The 21,412-nt window shown below is 45.4% G+C and overlaps 2 protein-coding genes across 5 annotated transcripts in view; one reads left to right on the top strand and one right to left on the bottom strand.

Moving 5' to 3' along the window:
• GPA33 (glycoprotein A33) overlaps positions 1–4,934 on the bottom strand; it is a 44,874-nt gene extending 39,940 nt beyond the window's left edge. The window contains exon 1 of the mRNA XM_004756726.3: positions 4,732–4,934. Coding sequence (XP_004756783.1) covers positions 4,732–4,774 — 43 coding nt within the window. The 5' untranslated portion in view covers positions 4,775–4,934. The remainder of the gene's footprint in view (positions 1–4,731) is intronic.
• The window catches only part of STYXL2 (serine/threonine/tyrosine interacting like 2), a 73,027-nt gene that overhangs the window by 26,147 nt on the left and 25,468 nt on the right, over positions 1–21,412 (top strand). The window contains exons 3-5 of one of the 4 annotated variants that reach the window (XM_004756728.3): positions 2,373–2,516; positions 3,972–4,100; positions 9,260–9,385. In XM_004756728.3, the coding sequence (XP_004756785.2) occupies positions 9,276–9,385 (110 nt within the window). In that variant the 5' untranslated portion in view covers positions 2,373–2,516; positions 3,972–4,100; positions 9,260–9,275. Of the gene's footprint in view, positions 1–2,360; positions 2,517–3,971; positions 4,101–8,425; positions 8,601–9,259; positions 9,386–21,412 lie in introns of those variants that run through there. The other 3 variants (XM_004756729.3, XM_004756730.3, XM_004756727.3) reach the window with 3 other exon arrangements.

The following is a 21,412-nucleotide window of genomic DNA, read 5'->3' as shown; positions in this document are numbered from 1 at the left end:
GGTGACGTGGCCACAGTTTTATTTTAAAGATCGTCTGGCTCCAGTGTGGAGAACAGATAGAAGGGGCAGAGCACAAGGCCAGTTAGAGGCTATGGAAACAGCTCAGGAGAAGCGGACACGTCAGCTCGGCCTCAGAGAAAGAGGAAAGTGAACAGATTTAAAAGACGTAAGAGATAAAACTGTCAGGACCCAGTGACGTATGTGTAGCTGAGGGAGAAGTATCAGGTGACATGGGGATCCTAAAATATAGCCCCTGAATACTTTGAAACTCTTCTCATCAAGAAGTGAAGTTCATGTCCCTTTCCTTGAGTCTGGGTTCTGTGACTTCCTGACTGGGTCAGTATCTGGGCCTAGACTTTACGGAACTGGCAGCTTCGAGTTTCTGTCTTTAGATGTTTGCTCTTAGAAACCAGCTGCCGTGCCGTGAAGATGCCCAAACTTCCCCATGGAGAGGCCCACAAAGAGAGGAGCCGGTTGGAAGTGGGGCTTCCAACCCCAGGCAAGTCACCCCAGACAATGCTGCCCGGAGCAAGGACACACTGTCCCTCCCAAGCCCCATACAGATTGCAGATTTGTGAGAGAAATAAATTGCTTTCTCATTTTCAGTTTCAGGGTAGTTTCTTACATAGCAGTAGAAACACTATAACAGGGGTGCCTGGGTGGCTCAGTGGGTTAAAGCCTCTGCCTTTGGCTCAGGTCATGATCCCAGGGTCCTGGGATCCTGCATCAGGCTCTCTGCTCAGCAAGGAGCCTGCTTCCCTTCCTCTCTCTCTGCCTACCTTTCTGCCTGCTTGAGATCTCTATCTGTCAAATAAATAAATTTTTTAAAATCTTAAAAAAAAAAGAAAGAAAGAAACACTGTAACAGATGACCACTAGGTTTCTGGCTTTCATTTGGGGATGGATGGGAGTTGATTATGATGCAGAGATGACTGGAAAAGCCCAGGTAGGGGGAAAAGATTATGAGTTTGCTTTTCAGCTTGTGAGTTTGCAGTGCTTCTGAGACATTGAAGTTAAGAGGTCATGGGAAGCCTGGATGGTTCAGTGGGTTAAGCATCTGCCTTTGACTCAGGTCATGGTCCCAGGGTCCTGGGATTGAGTCCCATGTCAGACTCTTTGCTCACAGCAGTCTGCTTCTGCCTGTCTCTATCTGTCTCTCTCTCTGACAGATAAATAAAAATTTTTTAAAAGAAGAAAAAGCTGAGAGGTCCTGTGGGTTGGACTGTTGGATTTGTGGGTGCGTAGCTCAGGAGGAAGGTTGGGTTTGAAGACAGAAATTGTGAGTCAGTTGGAAATGGGTATCACCTAAAGATGTGATTGTGGATGTGGATCCAGAGTGAAAACAGAAATGAGTCTTGGTGTGAGGACCTCTGACACTTCCTAGTGGGCAGAGGAGGAGGAGAACCTGGAGAAGGTGTGTCCAAGGAGCCAGACAGAAGAGTTTCAGGAAGGAGAGAGGGAGGGAGGTGGGGACTGGCAGGATCAAGTGCAGCCAGGAGCACAAGCACAGGCTGAGCGAGGCACCCTCTCCCGCAGGCCTCCCAGGGACCAACATCACAGTAAGCAGGTTGGCTGGGTTCCTGGAAGCCTGGGGATGGCACTTGGGGACAAAGGCAAGGTGAAGCTCTCACCTGTGCCCACAAACCAGTTCCTCCCTGGAGCCTTGTTTCTTGAACAGCAGTCCCTAAATCAGCATCAGCCTCACTTGGGAATTTGTCAGACATGCAGACTCTCAGGCCCTGTCCTCCTGAATCAGTCTGCATTGTAATAAGATCCCCAGGTGACTTCTGTACACACGGAAGTGTGAGAATGCTCGAACTTGGGTCCCTGAGTTGAGTCACCAAATCGGGCGCTGGACAGTAACTCAGGGAAGCCGCCAGATGGCGCAAAACTGAATCGGGTCACGCTCGCTCAGAGGATCCACCGCAGAGGTGGTGGTTGATTTCACCTACTTTCCTTCAAGTTTTAGTGTCTAACTTCAGACGTAGCCCGCCGGTCAGAATCACCTGCGGAACACCTCAGTTCGGGATCTTGGACACCTAGACCCCAGAAAAGCCTCCCCCCAACCCATGGATCAAGCATCCATGGGTTTATGGAATGTCTTCAGATAGGAGAGAAAAAAAATGTATTTTCTCATCTAGTATATTTTGGGATGTTGGATTCCTTTATTTCTCTGTGTAGAGCAGTGCCTTCCTCAGTTCTTCTAATTTAACCTTCAGAAAGGTTTCCTCTAGTCCCATGAGGGTGGGCCTTGTTGTGTTTGTGTCACTGACAGTGTTTGGAATTGTCAAATTCCAACTGATTCTCAGTTGGGTTCAATATTGTTTTTAGATTTTTCTAATGTATTGCCTTTTGTTGGAGTCTCTTCCATAGGTGATATCGTCTGCCTTCCCAAAGTCTGTAGAGTCCTGGGGCCTAGTGACTCATCAGCGAGGTGTCGCTCTGCCTGGGACATCAGCAAAATCTAGGTTGTTACTGTGCAGGTTCAGATGGAGAAAGGAAGAAGGACAAAGGCCGGTAGGTCCTCTGGAACCCAGCTCAAGCTCCACCTCCTCCAGGAAGCCCTCCCTCATCTCCCTGCTCCTCTCTGTGTGCTCTCTTGAGAGGGGGTGGGAAGGGCCACCCAGTCGCTCTTAGGTTTGACCTTTGAACATCGTCATTGTTCACTTGCACGGGGCAGTGGGTGTTTGGTCCCCAGATACTTGCATTTGGGAAATTGTCCGTGTTCCCTGAGCTAGCCACTGACGTTGCCACCAACCCAGGCTCCCCCTGTCCCACTGCTCCAGCCCCTTCACCGTAGCATAAGGTGTGGAGGCGATGGTGGTGGGCACAGGAGTCTGGACCGGGCAGCCTGGGAGGGTGGAGGGAATGGGATGGGGGCAGAAAACACACTTTAGTCTGAACACAGGCCCAAGAACTGGTTCCCCTGAAGGAGTTCACCCCTGGGTCACTTGCCTTCTCAAAGGATGAGGGAAAATGTACTGCTCCAGGCAATTCAGAGTTAAGGCTGCTTTTCATTCTAAGCTGGGGGAGCATTTTGTTTTAGCCTTTTCCCCCAGGCCAAAAGTGCACTGATTGCAGCCAAACTGCAAATACAAGGATGTATACTGGCTGGGGGGCGGAGGGAGGCATCTCCTGTAAGACTTCCCGCTGGGAAGGAAAGGATCAGAGTGTCCCTGGCCAGGTCCCCAGAGGATGGCAGTTTCCTTTCCGCTTCCCTCCCCCGGGACTCCAAGTGTCCTTACTGCCTGGGTCTGATGGCAGAGAGCCGTGCCCTCGGGCTACAGTCCTTTCACAGTCCTCACTCCTGAAACACCTGCACAAACTAGGTGCTCAGTAAAAGGGTTCACATGACGGCATCTCTGCCCGCAGTCATTTGGGTCTCTTGGTGGGGCTCGAGTCAGACTGAGCTGATGGATCTTTTCCAGGCCCACCTCTAAGACTCAGCCCAGCCCTTCCCCAGCACCTCCACCTAATGAGTCAAAGGTAGGTTTTGAGGGTGGGAGGAGTGGAGCCTACTGGGCAGACAGGCTACCTGGTCCCGGGGCTTGCTGTCGGAGCTGAAAAGCAAGCTCTGAATCAGAGCCTTCTTGCCCCTATTTCCCAGGCCTTGGGGCTCCTAACTTTCCTGGTAAAGCTCTTTCCTCCTCCTCATTCTTACCAGATCCCTGAAGCCTTCAACAGTTCCTAAATTGCAGGTTGATGGGATTTGCTAGCTTAGCCAAATACACTGAATTAAATAGACTCCTTAAATCCCCTGCCCGGTCTCTCTACTTCCATTCTCCATTCCAGTCTTCCCTACACCCAGTAGCCTTAATAGCAGCGCGCCTCCGTCTTAACCCGACAACACTCACGGGTCCCCCGAGACGACTTTGCTATTTCATAGCACCTGATTTGGATTTAACTATTAGAGCACCTGACTTAGATTTAACTTATTATTAGAGCACCAAATGCCTGATTTCTATTTTGTAGGGCTTCCCCATCTTCCCAGTTTTCAATGACCAGAGCATCAGAAGGGCTGAAGAGCTTTGACCTTTGGAAAGGGGCCTTTCTAGTTCAGTTTTTGAAGGACTGGAGTCTTCTCTTGCTCTGGGAATGAGAGTAAGTTGCAGTGTCTCTGCCTTGGTTTCCCTACATGTGATAAAGAAGTTATCAGTTCTACCATTGCCTTTTTCTCTAGTTTTAAGGCAATGGTTAAAATCCCAGGTAGCAAACCTATTGTCAGATCAGGTGTCAGATCTGGTGATCAGAAATTACGGTCTTGAGAATTTATGAATTATTCCTTCCGGAAATGGGCCGGAATTTTATTGATTAATATGCATATACAAACCATTCTGCTGGGAGTGGTGCAGGGACTGATCTGCAAAGCCGAACCTGTAATTCTGCCCAGTGGGAATGTGGCCGTGTCACTGGCCACCATCCCTGGGGGGGGCACTGGGAGACTGCCAGCACTCAGTCCCCTTGTCTTTTTTTTTTTTTTTTAAGATTTTATTTATTTATTTAACAGACAGAGATTACAAGTAGGCAGAGAGACAGGTAGAGAGAGAGGGGGAAGCAGGCTCCCCATTGAGCAGAGAGCCTGATGCGGGACTCGATCCCAGGACACTGAGATCATGACCTGAGCCGAGGGTAGAGGCTTAACCCACTGAGCCACCCAGGCACCCCATCAGTCCCCTTGTCTTACCCCACCCCCTCACCCTCTGGGCGCTGGACATGAGAGGGGTCTACTTACCTGCACAGAGTGTCCATAGCACAGGCTGCAACTTCCCCACCATGGTCTTGCTTCCTCTGTGCCCCAAGCCCAGCCTGGGAGGGATGGGCTGACTAGTTAAAGGCACAGCAGCCTCTGACCTGGCCCAGCCCTCTGTCCCTGTGGTTTCTCTTTTCCTGTTTACCTTTGCCCAGCCTGGCTCCCCCCACCGCACTGCTCCGCAGGTCTGGCAGGTGAGTTCCCCTACGGGACTGGACTCCCGCTGCCCCTACTCCACCAGAGGCCTCATGCGGAAGAGGAGCCTTCCCCATCTTCACCTGGCCCCACCCACCTTCTCCCCACCTAGCAGGTGTACAAAGTCCTAGGCTTCTCACCAGGGTGTGGGCTTCTATAACAGATAGGAAATTACCATCTCATCATAAAAAGGGAAGGATCTCAGAGGCAGGTTTCCAAAGCCAATAAAAAAAGGGTGTTGCCCACAATTGTTGAAACCCTCCAAAGCAGAATTCTTCCACTTCCCTTGCTTTTCTACAACCCCCACCCCACCCCATGCTACAGACAGGGGCATAAAGAAGACAGGAAGTCTCTCGGGGAGTTGATAACTTGGTCAGGGAGATAGAGACTACACAAGTAAATAAAGAAGACAATTCTAGAAATAACCTGACCAACTTGCCTCAGTTTGCTTGGCTACTCTAAGTAATGGTGCAATAAATATAGGGGTGCATCTGTCTCTAAGTAACGGTGCAATAAATATAGGGGTGCCTCTGTCTTTTCCGATTAGTGTTTTCATTTTCTTTGGGTGTATATTCAGTAATGGAATTACTGAATCATATGGTATTTCCATTTTTTATTTTTTGGGGAGCCTCCATATTGTTTTCCCCAGTGGCTGCCACAACAATGCAAGAGGGCTCCTTTTTCTCCACATCCTCACCAACACTTTTACCTTGTTTTTTTTTTTTTTTTTAGCCATGCTGGCAGGTGCAAGATGATAGCTCACTGTGGTTTCAACTTGCGTTTCTCTGATTATGAGTGATGTTGAGCATCTCATGTCTTTTGGCTATCTGGATGTTTTCTTTGGGAAAATGATATTCAGGTTCTCTGTGCATTTTTTAATCAGGTCTTTTTTTTTTCCTTTGATGTTGAGTTATATAAGAACTTTTTATATTTTGGATATTAACCCCTTATAAGATATATCCTTTGAAAATAACTTCTCGCAATCAGTAAGTTGCCTTTTCGTTTGTTGATGGGTTTTTTGTTTTGTTTTGTTTTTTGCTGTGCAAAAGCTTTTTATTTTGGTGTAGTCCCAATAGTTTATTTTTGCTTTTGTTTCCCTTGTCTTAGGAGACATATCTAGAAAGATATTGCGGTGTCTGATGTTAAAGAAATTACTGCCTGTGCTTTCTTCTAGGAGTCTCATGGTTACATGTCTCACACTTAAATCCTTAATCCATTTTGAGTTTATCCATTTGAGTTTATTTTTGTGTGTGGTGTAAGAAAGTGGTCCACTTTCAGTCTTCTGCATGTAGCTGTCCAGTTTTCCTAGCACCATTTATTAAAGGGACTTTTCTCCCCCAGAACTGTCCTGGTTTTAAAACAGAAAGTTCCTTGTCCCTGGAATCTCTTAGTCCCAAGAAAAGTGGAAATGGTTGGTCACTCTATTTAAAGGGTGACAGTGCTTTGTACCATGTTCCAATCTGGAACATGGTACAGGAAATGAGATTGAGGCAGGGGGAGGGGCCCTACTTGAGGTTGGGTAGTTATGGGTCTCTATTTTAGAAACAGGGATCTGAGTCTCAGAGAAGTGAAATGAGTTCTCAAAGATCACACAGCTAGTAAGTGGTTTTCTGATTTCTAGTCCGCCATTTGAGCGGCCTGATGTCACGTTCTGCAGGTAACTGAGGGTGTATGGAAGACAGAGGCCATGTCCTCCCCCTGGGTGGTCCCCTCTTTTTACCTGCTGCCTCTCTTAGGTGTGTTGGGCCTCCCTCTTTCCCTCCCCCGCTTCCCTACCACTTCTCATGCTCTGTGCTGGTGTCCAGTCATCTTGAGCGTTTACCCCGACTGATGCAGCTCTTCAGTCCTGCCCTGGCCCTTGCCCCACCTCATTTCACTTCTCTCTCTCAAACCACCTTTCATCTTTTCTTGAAGTATGTAGGCGTGAAATGAACCCCCGTATTCTCAGTTGTGGTCATTCTTTGGCAGTCAATTGCCAAGTCCCTACTTTGACCCCCGGGATGGAGGTTCGATGACTGGTCTATGGTGCTGCCTTGTGCCTCCTCAGGGATGTGTTTCTTGGCGACTCTTTCCAAAGGAGCCCCCCCAACTCCAGCCCTGCCAAGTTTCTGCCACAAAACCTGTTTGCTTTCTTCTCAGTTCTAACCACTGACATCCCCAAACTTTGTCCATGCTACTCTCTCTGCATCACATCTGCTGTTATAATCCAGCTTGTCTTTTAAAGGCCAGTGCATGTAATATTACTTTTTCTATGAAGCTTTTCCTGACTTCTTTAGTCAGAAGGACTCGTCCCTTCTTTGAACTCACACAGCACTCTGGATCCTCTTAGGCTGCTTAACCACATTCTACCTTATGCTTGAGTTATTTTTAACCTGTGTCTCATTCCTCCTAATAAACTGTGAGCTCATTCATTTATTCAGCCAGTTTTTGATGATACTCTGTGCAGGGCATTGTTCCACCTAGCTAGGAAGAAGGATCACGTTGAGCATATAATTATGTGTCTTACTAACTTGGGTCAAGGATAGTGCCTGACGCGTGGAGGGTATCTGTGAATGGGTAGATGAATGGGTGGACAGACTGATGGATGCAGGTGTAACTACAGAATGTGTGGGATGAGGGGCTGGACGATTGGGGTTTGCTTTGCTTCGGACATGGTGATAGTAAGAGGTGGCAAAGTGGAATAGTGGGTTATGAGCTCATTTGAAGTTTATGAAGCTTGTGGATTTTTTTTTTCTTTTTTTGAGAGAAGGAGCATGGTGGGGGGGAGGGGCAGAGGGAGAGTGAGAGAGATAATCTTAAGTAGGCTCCATGCCTAACATGGAACCCACTGTGGGGCTCAGTCTCACAAATCTGACATCATGACCTGAGCCCAAATCAAGAGTTAAATGCTTAACCAACAGCTACCCAGGTGCCCTGAAGCCCATGGAGTGTTTTATACCACCCAGGCTAGCCGCTTGGCCATCACCACGAGTGCAGGTATGGGGAAGGGACTGTGGAGGGTGAGCACAACTGCCCACTTCACTATCCCAGGTCATTGCTGCTCAGAGAAATGTAACCCTGGTCACATTCTACCTTGAACATACGACTACTAAGGTAGTAGCACCATGGTGCTCTCCCGGCATCCATCCAAGGCCCCTCCCCATTCTCTATATTAGGTATTTTTTCCCAGCACCCACTAGATTGACATGGCTTAGATACAGTTTCATTCCTCTGAATTTTTGGTGTTAGGCCATGTTCTGGAAAGACTTTGAATAGGTAGCCCCAGGCAAGAGGGTATGATGAGAGAGACCCCGAATAAATCTTTTTCTTCAGGCTTCTCCATCAGTGAAGGGTGACCTTCTCCTAACTTTGCTCCTCGGTGTCAGTGTCCAGTGCCCAGAGAATCAGCCAGGAGGGAAAGGGTTAAGTGGGGCCTGCTGTCGGGCCTGGGTCCTGAGACTGCATTCCTTCCTCCTAGAGATCTGCCAGGCTGTGGGGCCAGAGGCTAAATTTAGAAGGGAGCTAAGATTTCCTGTTAACAGCTGTCCTGCCCCTCAGAGAAGAAGCACGGGAGAGAGGAGAGAGGTTGGTCCTTCTTGGTGGTCAGAACTGCTGGCCATTTTGTCTGGGTCCCTCAGCCCTGGGTGACTGGCTGTAGAGATAGAGGCAAACCTGTGGTGAGTGTGCTTTTCCCTTTTTTGTCCTGTGAGCCCAAGGCTTCCAAGCAGAGGGGCAGCAGTTCTGCGGCTGAGGGTGAGAGCCCAGCCATGTGGGGGAGCAGCTCCGGAGGGATTTCGTGTTCCTTAATAGGCTGTGGGATGGCTCCTGAGCTAAAGGCAACAACTCCAATGGCCTTGGTTAGAGACACTGAGGAAGGCCAGTGGCACCTCCCCCAGGATAGGCAAAGGTGTATACAAGTGCGCAGGCGGGGTGTGTGCTTATACACGCGTACCCACGTGTGCATGTGTGGGCACAGCCAGGAGTTTCGATAGAAAGAACTTTCTGGTCTAGGGAACTCACCGCTTTCCAGGTGCGTTAACTATATGAAAGCAAACCCAGGACCCTGTTCCCCTCACTGCTTCCTGGCTGGAATCTGAGGAAGGAGACACTTCGTTCTTTCTTAAATGTTGTGACTCAGCTGGATGTGTGTGGGTCTTGGTGTCCGGGTTGACGGTAGCTAGGCCAAATCAGGCGGGTTTTCCCCGTGTGGGTCCTGTCCCCACCAGAGTCGTAGCACGTGGTGACCTTCCCCCTGATATCACTGATGTACCCCTCCCCACCCACAAAACCTCCAGAAGCCGATTCCCTAATCACGTTGGTCATGCTGAACTTACAGGGACCGGCAGGCTGTCATGGCGACCAGTGGGGACCCAGAGGAGGAGCAGGTAGTCCCAAGCGAAGAGGATGAAGCCGATGTGCGGGCCGTGCAGGCCCAGTACCTCCGGAGCCCCTCCCCCAGCCAGTAAGTGTGCACCTGCTGTGCTGCTACCCTGCAGCCCCAGCAGGAGTGGGCTGGAGGGCCTGAGAAGATGTGGGCCCTGGGGAAGCCTACAGCCACCACTTTAAGTTCACTCATTTCACAAATATCATGGAGTACTTTCTATGTGTCATACTTTCTGGAAGAGGCAAATAAGCAAATGGATACATTTTGATGTGGCATGGTAAGTGCTGGAATTAGTGTGCCTCAGGGCTAGTGCACAGTGGGCCAGGGAAAGGAACACTTGGATCTGGATGGGTCTTAGGAGGCTTCCTGGAGGCGGTGATGCTGGACCTGAACCTCAAAGAAGGAGTAGGCACCTGACGAGCCCACCTGGGCAGTGATGCGTGACCCATGAGGACTGAGGCTGACTAGGAGAATGTTAGACCACAGACGGTAAGACCAGGCATCAGGACAGGAAGGGGCCGTAAGACCAGCCCTAGTGCTGAGACGATCAAGCCATGTCTTTCAAACTGGGATATGTGCACTTCTCAGGGTTAGTGGCTAAGTATGCAGGAGTAGATCAACACGGTACGTCTTCCGGGAGAGTCCTTTTAGTTTATGTCAAGTAGTTTAAAATTTTCTTTTACATAAAATTATTGAGGATCTATCATGGGGTAAATAGGAAAATTTACATAACCTTTTTAGCAAAAGCATGAGACATCACACAAACGTTTTCTTGCCTGTGAAAGCAATCGTGTGTGTGTGTGCCTGTTTATTTTCTTCTGCCATAAATCATAGTAGAGGACCTGGCTTCTAATCTTAGTTCTGTCACCAAACTTACAGAAAGAAGTCCTTCCATTCTTGAGCGTGTGTCTCCTTATCAAAAAAAAAAAAAAAAAAAAAAAAAAGGAAGGAAATACCCAACTAAGATATCTCATGATAACTTTACCTCAAACTATCTATGATTCTGCTTGATTTCACTTTCCTACAGTTCTGGAATCTTGCTGGCTCCTGCTTCTCAGAGCTTGAAAACCTTCCCCATTGGAATGAGATTCATCACTTATGGGCCAGGACCCTTTGTCCAAATGTTGGGGACTTTTCCTTTAAAGTTCAGCGTTATGTTCCCACTTAGAAAGCCTATCAGGATAGAGTTTTGAAAATAAACCCCCTTCTCTACACTACCAGACAAGGCAGAGATAATTTTGTGTGTGATTAAGGTAGGTGATGCATGGCTTTGGGTAGTGCTTAGAGTAATACTAGTTGCTTTAGCAAATGGGTATTTTTTTCTCACTCAAATAAATTCCAGAACGGGTCCCTGAGCAGTGATTCAGGAACTGAGGCTCCTTTTATCCTGTAGGTCTTCAATTTTTAAGGCAGAAAGCTAAAGTTACTGTGCTCATTGGCATCAAGACAAAATGGGAGGGGAATGAAAAATTTCTTAGGAGGCTTATATGGGCCAGGCCTGAAAATGGCCATTTCTTTTCCACTCATTTCCCACTGACTAGAACTTAGCAGAGCCATACTTTGTTATAATGGAGAATGGGCAATGAGGTCCCATGAGGAAAAAGAGGAAGTGGGCTTGCTAATAGATAGCCATCTTGGCCCCAGTATACCTCTGTAGACTGAATATTCGTGCTACCTTTCCCCCCACTCATGAAACTCCCAAAGGAGATAATCCCAAAAATGGTTTACTGACTACTACATGCAGTTCAAAAGCTAGGTTCTCTGCCTACATGTTAACTAACTGGAATTTAAATAAAACTTGGCGGAAAAAGGCTGTGTTTTCTGGAGGGTGTGCATCCTCTTGCCCAGGTCAGGTAGGAGCCCCTGGAAGTCTACAAAACAGGCTCCCATTGGATAAAACGAGGAATGGGAGGTATAGCAGTCATCAGTCCGTATAATTAATGAGCATGTCTGCCTGAGAAGAGGGCAGATCTCCGAGATTTGACCTTGATTTGGCCTTCAGGGTAGCATTGCCTTGTCTGTTGTTCTCTGTGGCCTCTAGCTCCACCCTCTGGCCCTTTTCCCTTTCCTGTTACCTCCAGAGCCACCTCCAAACTGAGATTGGAGAGTGTGTTTTCCTTGAAGGCTTTGTAACTTTGGCGGGCTATGTCCTATTTATGGAAGTTTGGGTGCCTAAAGGCTGTTTAAGGCTGAAAGCAGCCAAGGGCTTTTCAAGGCTCCTGGTTTCTTTGAAAATAGGATCCCTTTAAAAACATAGGTTTCTGGGGTGCCTGGGTGGCTCAGTGGTTTAAAGCCTCTGCCTTCGGCTCAGGTCATGATCCCAGAGTCCTGGGATTGAGCCCCACATTGGGCTATCTGCTTAGCAGGGAGCCTGCTTCCTCCTCTCTCTCTGCCTGCCTCTCTGTCTACTTGTGATCTCTGTCGAATAAGTAAATAAAATCTTAAAAAAAAAAATAGGTTTCTAATGGATATAGACCAGACAACCTCATGTGTCAGAAACCACACACCAAGTTCTTTCTTAAATATAATTTTCAATCTTGGTTTATTTCTTTGCCTCCTTGTCTGCATACTTCACTGTCTAAGCTTCAGACTGTTATCTTCAGAAGGTATCTGAAGCTGTAAATGTGAGTGGGGAGTCCAGGACGCTTGTGGTCATGTGGTTAAAAGTTTTACAACAGAATGTATACCTAACAAGCTAATGAGGGGAGAATGCAAAACTAAAATGTAATCAACCCAAAAGAAGGCAAGAAAGAAGAGAAAAAGAATACAGAGGAAGCATAGCAGATAACAGGAAAATAATAGGATGGTAGATTTAAACCCAAATATGGAAATACTTGAAACATAATAAAAATGAAATACTCCAACTAAAAGCAAATACTGTAAAAAGCCTACCTACTGCTTATGAGAAACACACCGTAAGAAACAGAGATACAAGGGATGCCTGGCTAGCTCAGTCACTGGAGCAGGCAGCTCTTGATCTCAGGGTCATGAGTTCCAGCCCCATGTTGGGCATGGAGCCTACTTTAAATTAAAAAGAGAGAGAGAGAGATACAAAGGTTAACAAAGGCTAGAAAATATACTACACTGTCTAAGTTACAGTTGCTCATACCTTTAAAACTTAGCAGCATAAAACAGCCACTTTTTAATGTTCACAGTCAGATACAGTGCTGGGACTCTCGTCTCTACTCCAAGATGTCTGGCGCCTCAGCTGGAAAGACATAGGTTCCAGGAGGCCTTGAGGCCACGGGTGACTCACCCACGGAGGGCTGGGGGCAGAGTGGCTCCTTCACATGTATGACACTTCATTTTGAGCCCTTAGCCGGGCTGTTGGCTAGAGCACCTAACATGTCTTTTCCTCTGGTCTCTCCATGTGGGCCATTGGGGCTTTCTCATAGCCTGTAGCTAAATTCCAAGGATTGGCGTCCAAGAGGACAAGATAGACATGTGTTGATTTTCACAATCTAGCCTTAGAAGTCATAAAAAGGCCCATGGGGCTGAAAAGGAGACAACATAAACTCTGCCGACACTGCAGGAGTATCTCCGTCATGCTGTGAAGAGAGCAAGCGGGATGGGAAAGAGTGCCGCCATCTTTGGAAAACACCAACTGCCACAATCACGAACTAAAACTATTTGCTGATATCAGACAAGGAAGAATTTAAGGACCGAGAAATATATTTCACAATGGTCAGAGGTGTGCTTCCCCAGAAACATGTAATCATTTAAAATGTCTGTGGTCTAGGGCACCTGGGTGGCTCAGTCAGTTAAGCCTCCAACTCTTGATTTCAGCTCTGGTTGTGAGATTGAGCCCTCCTCTGGGCTTCACGCTCAGCAGGGAGTCTGCTTGAGATTCTCTCTCCGTCTGCCCCTACCCTGGCTCATGTTTGCCCTCTCTCTAGCTCTCTAAAATAATAAATCTTTTTAAAAGAAGTAAATAAAGTTTATATGATCTAATAATGTAGCCTTAAAAAGTAGAAAGCAAAAAACTGACAGAACTAAAGAAAAAAAAAATCCACAGTCTTAGTCAAACATAAAATTAAAAAAAAAACAAAAACCTCAGCAACTAATAGTATGAGGGGAAAAAATCATTGAGAATCTAGGAAGGGGATCAGAAAGGATGAATACCCAACTTTTGTAGCAACATGGGCAGGACTGGAAGAGATGATGCTGAGTGAAATAAGTCAAGCAGAGAGAGTCAATTATCATATGGTTCCACTTATTTCTGGAGCATAACAAATAGCATGAAGGACAAGGGGAGATAGAGAGGAGAAGGGAGTTGGGGGAAATTGGAAGGGGAGGTGAACCATGAGAGACTATGGACTCTGAAAAACAGTCTGAGGGGTTTGAATTGGCGGGTGGGTGGGAGGTTGGGGTACCAGGTGGTGGGTATTATAGAGGGCACGGATTGCATGGAGCACTGGGTATGGTGAAAAAATAATGAATACTGTTTTTCTGAAAATAAATCAATTTAATTTAAAAAAAAAAAAGAAAGAAAGAAAAGAATATAGGAAGGGGGCACCTGGGTGGCTCAGTGGGCTAAAGTCTCTGCCTTCCGCTCGGGTCATGATCTCAGGGTCCTGGGATCGAGCCCCACATCGGGCTCTCTGCTCAGCGGGGAGCCTGCTTCCTCCTCTCTCTCTGCCTGCCTCTCTGCCTACTGTGATCTCTCTCTGTCAAATAAATAAATAAAATCTTAAAAAAAAAAAAAGAATATAGGAAGGGAGCACCTGGGTGGCTCAGTCAGTTTAACGTCTGACTCTTGATTTCAACTCAGGTCATGATCTCAGGGTCATGAGATTGAGCCCTGTATGGGGCTCCGCTCTCCGTGGAGAGTCTGCTTCTCTCCTCTGTCCCTCCCTCTACATGCACATGCTTGCTCACTCTCTCTAAAATGAGTAAATAAATCTTTAAAAAAAAAGAATATAGGAAGTTAGAACAAAACATTAACAATATTAACCTAGTTGGCATTTATAGAACGCGTACCCAGCAAGGACAGGAAACACATTCCCATCACATGCGTGTGGAACATTTATCAAAATCACGTGCTTGCCATTCATGTGTCAACAGATTTTTATATTTGCTATATGCTTGAAGTCATATAAAATATGTTCTTTGACCTTGGGAGAATGAAGCTAGAAGTTAATAAAGCAAAAATATGTGATCGTAGTTCTAACTGAAACCGCAATTCAATGCTGCTACGTACCCACCGACCCATCTAAAATTAAAACTGATGGTAGCGACTACAAATGAGGATGTTAGACAATCAGAACTCCATTCACAGCTGGGAAGAGCGCAAATTAGTACAGCCACTTGGAAAACTCTCTCATAGTATCTACTAAATTTCAAAGGACTCCCGTCCTGTAACCCAGCAGGCTTACTCCAGATACCTGCTTAACAGAAACAAGTACATGTGTGCACCAGCAGAAGTCCTGTTTTGGTAGCTAATAGCCATTGATGGTGTAGAATGTATAAACATGTGATGAACTGTCCAGTTAACCGTAGGCTGGGTAAATGAAGTGTGGTATGTATATTTTTAAATGCTGCCCTAAGGAATACACATTTTTATTAAGTGCTTATCACGTAGGTGGGATTGAGCCTCTCAGATTATTGGCTGCGGACGGCAAACCGTGAGCCCTGGTCGTGAAGGGAAAAGTGGGTCACTGCATGGGGAGGCAGGAGACGGGGAAGGCCAATTCTGCTGGCTTCCCGTTTTCACTTAGAGTTAGCCTGCCACGGACAGGACAGAAGCATTTGTAACAGAGAAGTTCCGACAGTGTTCAATCCTTAGTCCTTCCAGCTGGGCGAAAACAGGCTCAGCCTGAAAGCCCCACTTCCATGGGGAATGGTCTGAGCTGTTCCATGGTCCCATATACAGAGCTAATTTTCTCCAGGTTCTGAGGGACCCCAGCTGAATCCTGTTGGTTTTGATGCTCTTGGTTTGTGTACATTCCATAGCAGTTGGGTTTTTTTTAATTAATTAACTTATTTATTTGACAGACAGAGATCACAAGCAGGCAGAGAGGCAGGCAGAGGGAGAGGAAGGGAAGCAGGCTCCCTGCTGAGCAGAGAGCCCGATGCAGGGCTTGATCCCAGGACCCTGGGATCATGACCTGAAGGCAGAGGCTTCACCCACTGAGCCACCCAGGTGCCCTCATAGCAGCTGGTGTTTGAAGCTGATCCCAGCTCATCTGGCCCTTTTCAGAAATTTCCAAGGAAGGCAAACACACAGAACACTTGATGGGCTGTTCCTTCCTACAATAGTCGTCCTAAAACCTGAGGTATAAACTATGAGAGCTGCGCTGGCTTTTGAGTCATCTTTCAGTCAGTCCCATTGCCTTATAGACCGGGCCGAAACCAGCCCAGAGGAATGAGTCTATAGTATCTTTAAAAATGGAAAGGCCGGGGTGTCTGGGTGTCGTAGTTGTTAAGCATCTGCCTTGGGCTCAGGTCATGATCCCGGGGTCCTAGGATCAAGCTCCCTGCTCAGCGGGGAGCCTGCTTCTCCCTCTCCCACTCCCTGCTTGTGCTCTCTCTCTTGCTGTCTCTGTCTCTCTCTTTGTGTCAAATAATTTTTTTTTTTTTTTAAGTGAAAAGGCGGAGGCACCTAGGTGGCTTAGTTGGTTAAGTGTTTGCCTTTGGCTCAGGTCATGATCTCAGAGTTCTGAGATTGAGTCCTGGGATGGCCCTTGCTCAGCTGGGAGTCGGCTTCTCCTTCTGCTTGCTGCCCCCAGGGCTTATGCTCTCTGTCTCTCTGTCTCCCTGTCTCTCTCTCTCTCTGATTAATCAATAAAATCTTTTTAAAAAACTGAAAAGGGAATCCACAGGCCAGAAGAAAAATTAGCAAATCACATATCTGATTAAGAAGCTGTATCCAGAATATATTTTTAAAAACCTCTCAAAACCTAGTAAAAAAGAAACAAACAACCCAAATTGAAAATGGACAAAAGACTTGAACAGATACTTCACCAGAGAAGGTGTGTGGATGGCAAATAAGCACATGAAAAGAGCCTCAAAATCCTTAGTCATTAGGGAATGCAAATTAAAACCATAATGAGATATGATCACATACCTACTAGAATATCTAAAATTAAAAAGATTGACCATCCCAAATACTGGGGAAAATGTGAAGTACCCGGAATCCCACTGCTGGTGGAAATGTGAAAAGGTACAATCATTTTATAAAACTCCTTTATTTTTTTTTAAAGGTTTTATTTATTTATTTGACAGACAGAGATCACAGGTAGACAGAGAGGCAGGCAGAGAGCGGGGGGAGGGGAGAAAGCAGGCTCCCTGCCAAGCAGAGAGCCCGATGAGGGGCTCGATCCCAGGATCCTGAGATCATGACCTGAGCCAAAGGCAGAAGCTTAACTTACTGAGCCCCCCAAGCACACCTATAAAACTCCTTTAAAAAGTGAAACATACACCAGCTTAAAAGGACACCTACTCCTATATGATCTAGTCGTTCTGTGCCAGGATATTTCCTCAAGAGACATGGAAGCCTACATCCATACAAAGACTTGTACATGAATGTTCAGAGCAACCTTATCTGTAATAGCCTAGAAACAACCCACATGTCCATCAGCCAGTGAACAGCTAAATACACTGCAATAAATTTATATGCATGAATACTATTCAGCAGAAAAAAAGGAATGAATTATTGATTCATACAACATAGATGAATCACAATATAACTGTGCTAACTGAAAGCAGTCAGACAAAAAAGAATACATACTAAATGATTCAATTTATATAAAATTCCAGAAAATGCAGATGATTCTGTATGGGGACAGAAAGCAGATCAGTGGTTGCTGGGAAGAGTAATAGGGCTCAGAGATGGTCGAGGGGAGCTTACCAAGGGGCGTGAGGGAACGTTGGAGGCTCATAGATAGGTTCACAGCCTTGAATGTGCTGATGGTTTCACAGTTGTATACGTTTGTCAAATGTTAACTGCTCTGTACACTTTAAATATGTGCCATTTGCATAGCAATTATCCCTCAGAAAGCTGTGGGTTTTTTTTGAGAGCTTTGAAGGGGAAGTAAAACTCTTCTAAAAGGTAGCTTAGTGTTGTGGAAAGAACTTAAATGGCATAATCAAGACCAATATCAAAGTCAGGTCTGCTCTCCCCCTTAGTAGCCATGAGAGCTTGTTTAAGTTACTTAATCGTGAAATTGGAATCCAGTTCACCCAGTGGTACAAATTAAATAATATAACATGTTGTTTATAATATATGATCTCTGATATATAACATATAGTTATAACATGTATATAAGGGCAAATTAGGTAGTGAGAAATGGTGGTTCTCTTTTCCTTCTGGAGGAAGACATCTGCCAGTAACTCAGGATGTCAGCAATTTTTTGTTTAACTAGAGACCCACCCACTCTAGTTAAGATGCCACGTTTCTCTTGTTCTGCTCTAAGCGAATACTGCGTTCTGAGCGACTCATCGTCACCACTGCTGTTGGTCTCCAGCCTGAACAGTTCCCCGTGTGCTTAATTTGTGCCTGGAATCCCATCCTTCTTGTTTCATCTCTTCAGTTAAAGGCCTGAGCATTTGTGAAATTAAATAGAGCCTGAGTCAGCAAATACCCCACCGGGGACTGTCAGTCCTGGTTTCCTAAGGCTGCTGTAATAAATCCCCACAGAGTTGTTTAAAACAACACAGATACATTCTCTCAGAGTTTTAGAGACCAGAAGTCTGAAATCAAAGTGTTGCTAGGGCCACCCTCCCTCTGAAGATTTTAGGAGGGCTTCCTTGCCTCTCCCAACTTTCCGGCAGCTCTGGAAGTTCCTTGACTGTGGCTGTGTACCTCCAACCTCTGTCTCCATCTTCCTATGTCTTCTCTTCTCTCTCTCTCCTCTGTGTATCCTTCTTAAGGACATTTGCCATTGATCTTAGGGCCCATCCAAATACAGGATGATCTCATCTCGAGATCCCTTTTCCAAGTAAAATTGCATGCACAGGTTCTGGGAGACATATGTTTTTGGGGTACCACCATTCAACCTACTAGAGCCCCAGATCCAGCCCCTGGGAGACATATGTACTCTCTCTGGTACAACCAGGATGGGACCTTGCTGAGTCTAACCTGTGCCGTGGAGAGCCGCTGCCAATCAACCAGAGCTAGTTCATGGATGCAGTCTGCTTGCAGGCCTGGCAGGTGTCTTAACATTTCCAAACTCATCAGTAAATTGAATCCTGGGGTGAACTGACAACCTGGGAAGGGGGAAGAGACAGTGGTTAGAGGTGTCAGATCTTCATTTCTGCCTGACTTAAGCACTGACCTCAAATGCTTTAAATTCAAACCCAGGTCTGTGAATGATTCTCTCTGGAAGAAATCCATCTTGTCTCCAAGAGAGACAAATTTCCCCAGGTAATTTATGAGTTAATGCTAAAATTTAAAAACTCCTGTCCTGTTGGGCAACTAGGTGGGGCTTTGCCTTTATCAATAATCTCCATCAGACCTCTCCACTGCTCCAAAGGAGGAAAATCCTAAGAAATCAGGGTGCTTGTGCTGTGAACCATGTTCAAGTCTGGCCTTCCCCTCCCTTACCAGGAGACCACAGCTCCCCAAGCCCTCTCTTGCAGGTGATCTGTAGCCCACCTCTGCCTCTCCTTTTCCTCCTTAGCTATGACCAATTTTCATTTCCTTTCCAAATGAAGGATCGGACTTCTTCATCCTTCTCTGGTTCTGATTTGGAAAATGTTTTTCTGTTTTCCTTTATTTATTCTCTTCTTCTTCTTTTAGTTTTCTTTTTAAATTAACAAATAATGTATTATTTGCTCCAGGGCTGCAGGTTTCTGAATCATTAGCCTTACACAATTCATAGCATTCACCATAGCATGTACCCTCCCCAATGTCCATAACCCAGCCACCCTATCCCTAGCCCCCCATCCCCCTGCAACCCACAGTTTGTTTCCTGAGATTGAGTCTCTTATGGTTTATCTCCTCCCTAGTTCCATCTTGTTTCATTTTTTCCCTTCCTATCCCACACGACCCACAGTCCTGCCTCTCAAATTCCTCATATTAGAGAGATCATATGGTAATTATCTTTCTCTGATTGGCTTATTTCACTCAGCATAATACCCTCTAGTTCCATCCACATTGTTGCAAATGGCAGAATTTCATTTTTGAGGGCTGAATAGTATTCCTATATATATATATATATTACATCTTCCTTATTCATTTATCTGTTGATGGACATCTAAGTTCTATCCATAATTTGCCTATTGTGAACATTGCTGCTATAAACATTCAGGTGCACATGTCCCTTCACATCACTACATTTGTATCTTTAGGGTAAAGACCCAGTATTGCAATTGCTGGGTCGTAGGGTAGCTCTATTTTCAACTTTTTGAGGAACCTCCTTACTGGTTTCCAGAGTGGCAGCACCAGCTTGCATTCCCACTAGCAGTGTAGGAGGGTTCCCCTTTCTCCACATCCTCACCAACATCTTTTCTCTCCTGACTGGTTAATGTTAGCCATTCTGACTGGTGTGAGGTGGTATCTGACTGTGGTTTTGATTTGTATTACTCTGATGTTGAGTGATGTGGAGCACTTTTTCATATGTCTGTTGGCCATTTGGATGTCTTCTTTGCCAAAATGTATGTTCAGGGCTTTTGCCATTTCTTGATTGGACTATTTGTTCTTTGGGTGTTGAGTTTGATAAGTTCATTATAGATTTTGGATACTAGCTGTTTATCTGATATGTCATTTGCAGATATCTTCTCCCATTGTCAGTTGTCTTTTGGTTTTGTTGACTGTTTTCTTTACTGTGCAAAAGCTTTTGATCTTGATGAAGTTCATTTAAATAAATAATTCATTTATGCCCTTGCTTCTCTTGCCTTTGGCAAGGTTTCTAGGAAGAAATTACTGCAGATGAGGTCAAAGAAATTGCTACCTATGTTCTCCTCAAGGATTTCTATGGATTCCTGTCTCACTTTGAGGTCTATTTTTGTGTATGTGTAAGGAAATGGTCCAGTTTCATTCTTCTGCATGTGGCTGTCCAATTCTCCCAACACCATTTGTTGAAGAGACTGTCTTTTTTCCATTGGACATTCTTTCCTGCTTTGTCAAAAATTAGTTGACCATAGAGTTGAGGTTCCATTTCTGGGCTCTCTATTCTGTTTCATTGATCTATGTGTCTGTTTTTGTGCCAGTACCATGCTGTCTTCATGATTACAGCTTTGTAATAGAGCTTGAAGTCTGGAATTGTGATGCCACCAGCTTTGGTTTTCTTTTTCAACATTCCTCTGCATATCCGCAATCTTTTCTGGTTCTGTATAAATTTTAGGATTATTTGTTCCATTTATTTGCAAAAAAAATGATGGTATTTTGATAGGGATTGCGTTAAGTGTGTAGATTGCTCTAAGTAGCATAGACATTTTCACAATATTTGTTCTTCCAATACATGAGCATGGAATGTTTCTCCATTTCTTTGTGTCTTCCCTAATTTCTTTCATAAGCACTTCATAGTTTTCTGAGTATAGATTCTTTACCTCTTTGGCTAGGTTTATTCCTAGGTATCTTGTGCTTTTGGATTCAGTTGTAAATGGGGTTGACTCCTTAATTTCTTTCTTCTGTCTTTTTCTTAGTGTATAGAAATGCAACTGATTTCTGTGCACTGATTTTGTATGCTGACGCTTTTCTGAATTCTTGTATGAGTTCTAGCAGTTTTGGAGTGGAGTCTTTTGGGTTTTCCACATAAAGCATCATATCATCTGCAAAGAGTGAGAGTTTGACTTCTTGTTGATTTGGATGCCTTTAATTTTTTTCTTGTCTAATTACTGAGGCTAGGACTTCTTGTACTATGTTGAATAGCAGTGGCAATAGTGGACAGCCCTGCCATGTTTCTGACCTTAGGGGAAAAGTTCTCAGTTTTTCCTCATTGAGAATGATATTTGCTGTGGGTTATTCATAGATGGCTTTGATGATATTGAGGTATGTATTCTCCATCCCTACACTTTGAAGAGTTTTGTTCAAGAAAAGATGCTGTACTTTGTCAAATGCTCTTTCAGTATCTACTGAAGGTATCATATGGTTCTTGTTCTTTCTGTTACTAATGTATTGTATCACACTGATTGATTTATGGATGTTGAACCAACCTTGCAGCC

Source organism: Mustela putorius, unplaced genomic scaffold, assembly GCF_011764305.1.
Source record: "Mustela putorius furo isolate JIRA1106 unplaced genomic scaffold, ASM1176430v1.1 tig00000785_pilon_pilon_pilon, whole genome shotgun sequence".
NCBI classification, from domain to species: domain Eukaryota; kingdom Metazoa; phylum Chordata; class Mammalia; order Carnivora; family Mustelidae; genus Mustela; species Mustela putorius.
This window is presented reverse-complemented; position numbering and strand designations above follow the sequence as displayed.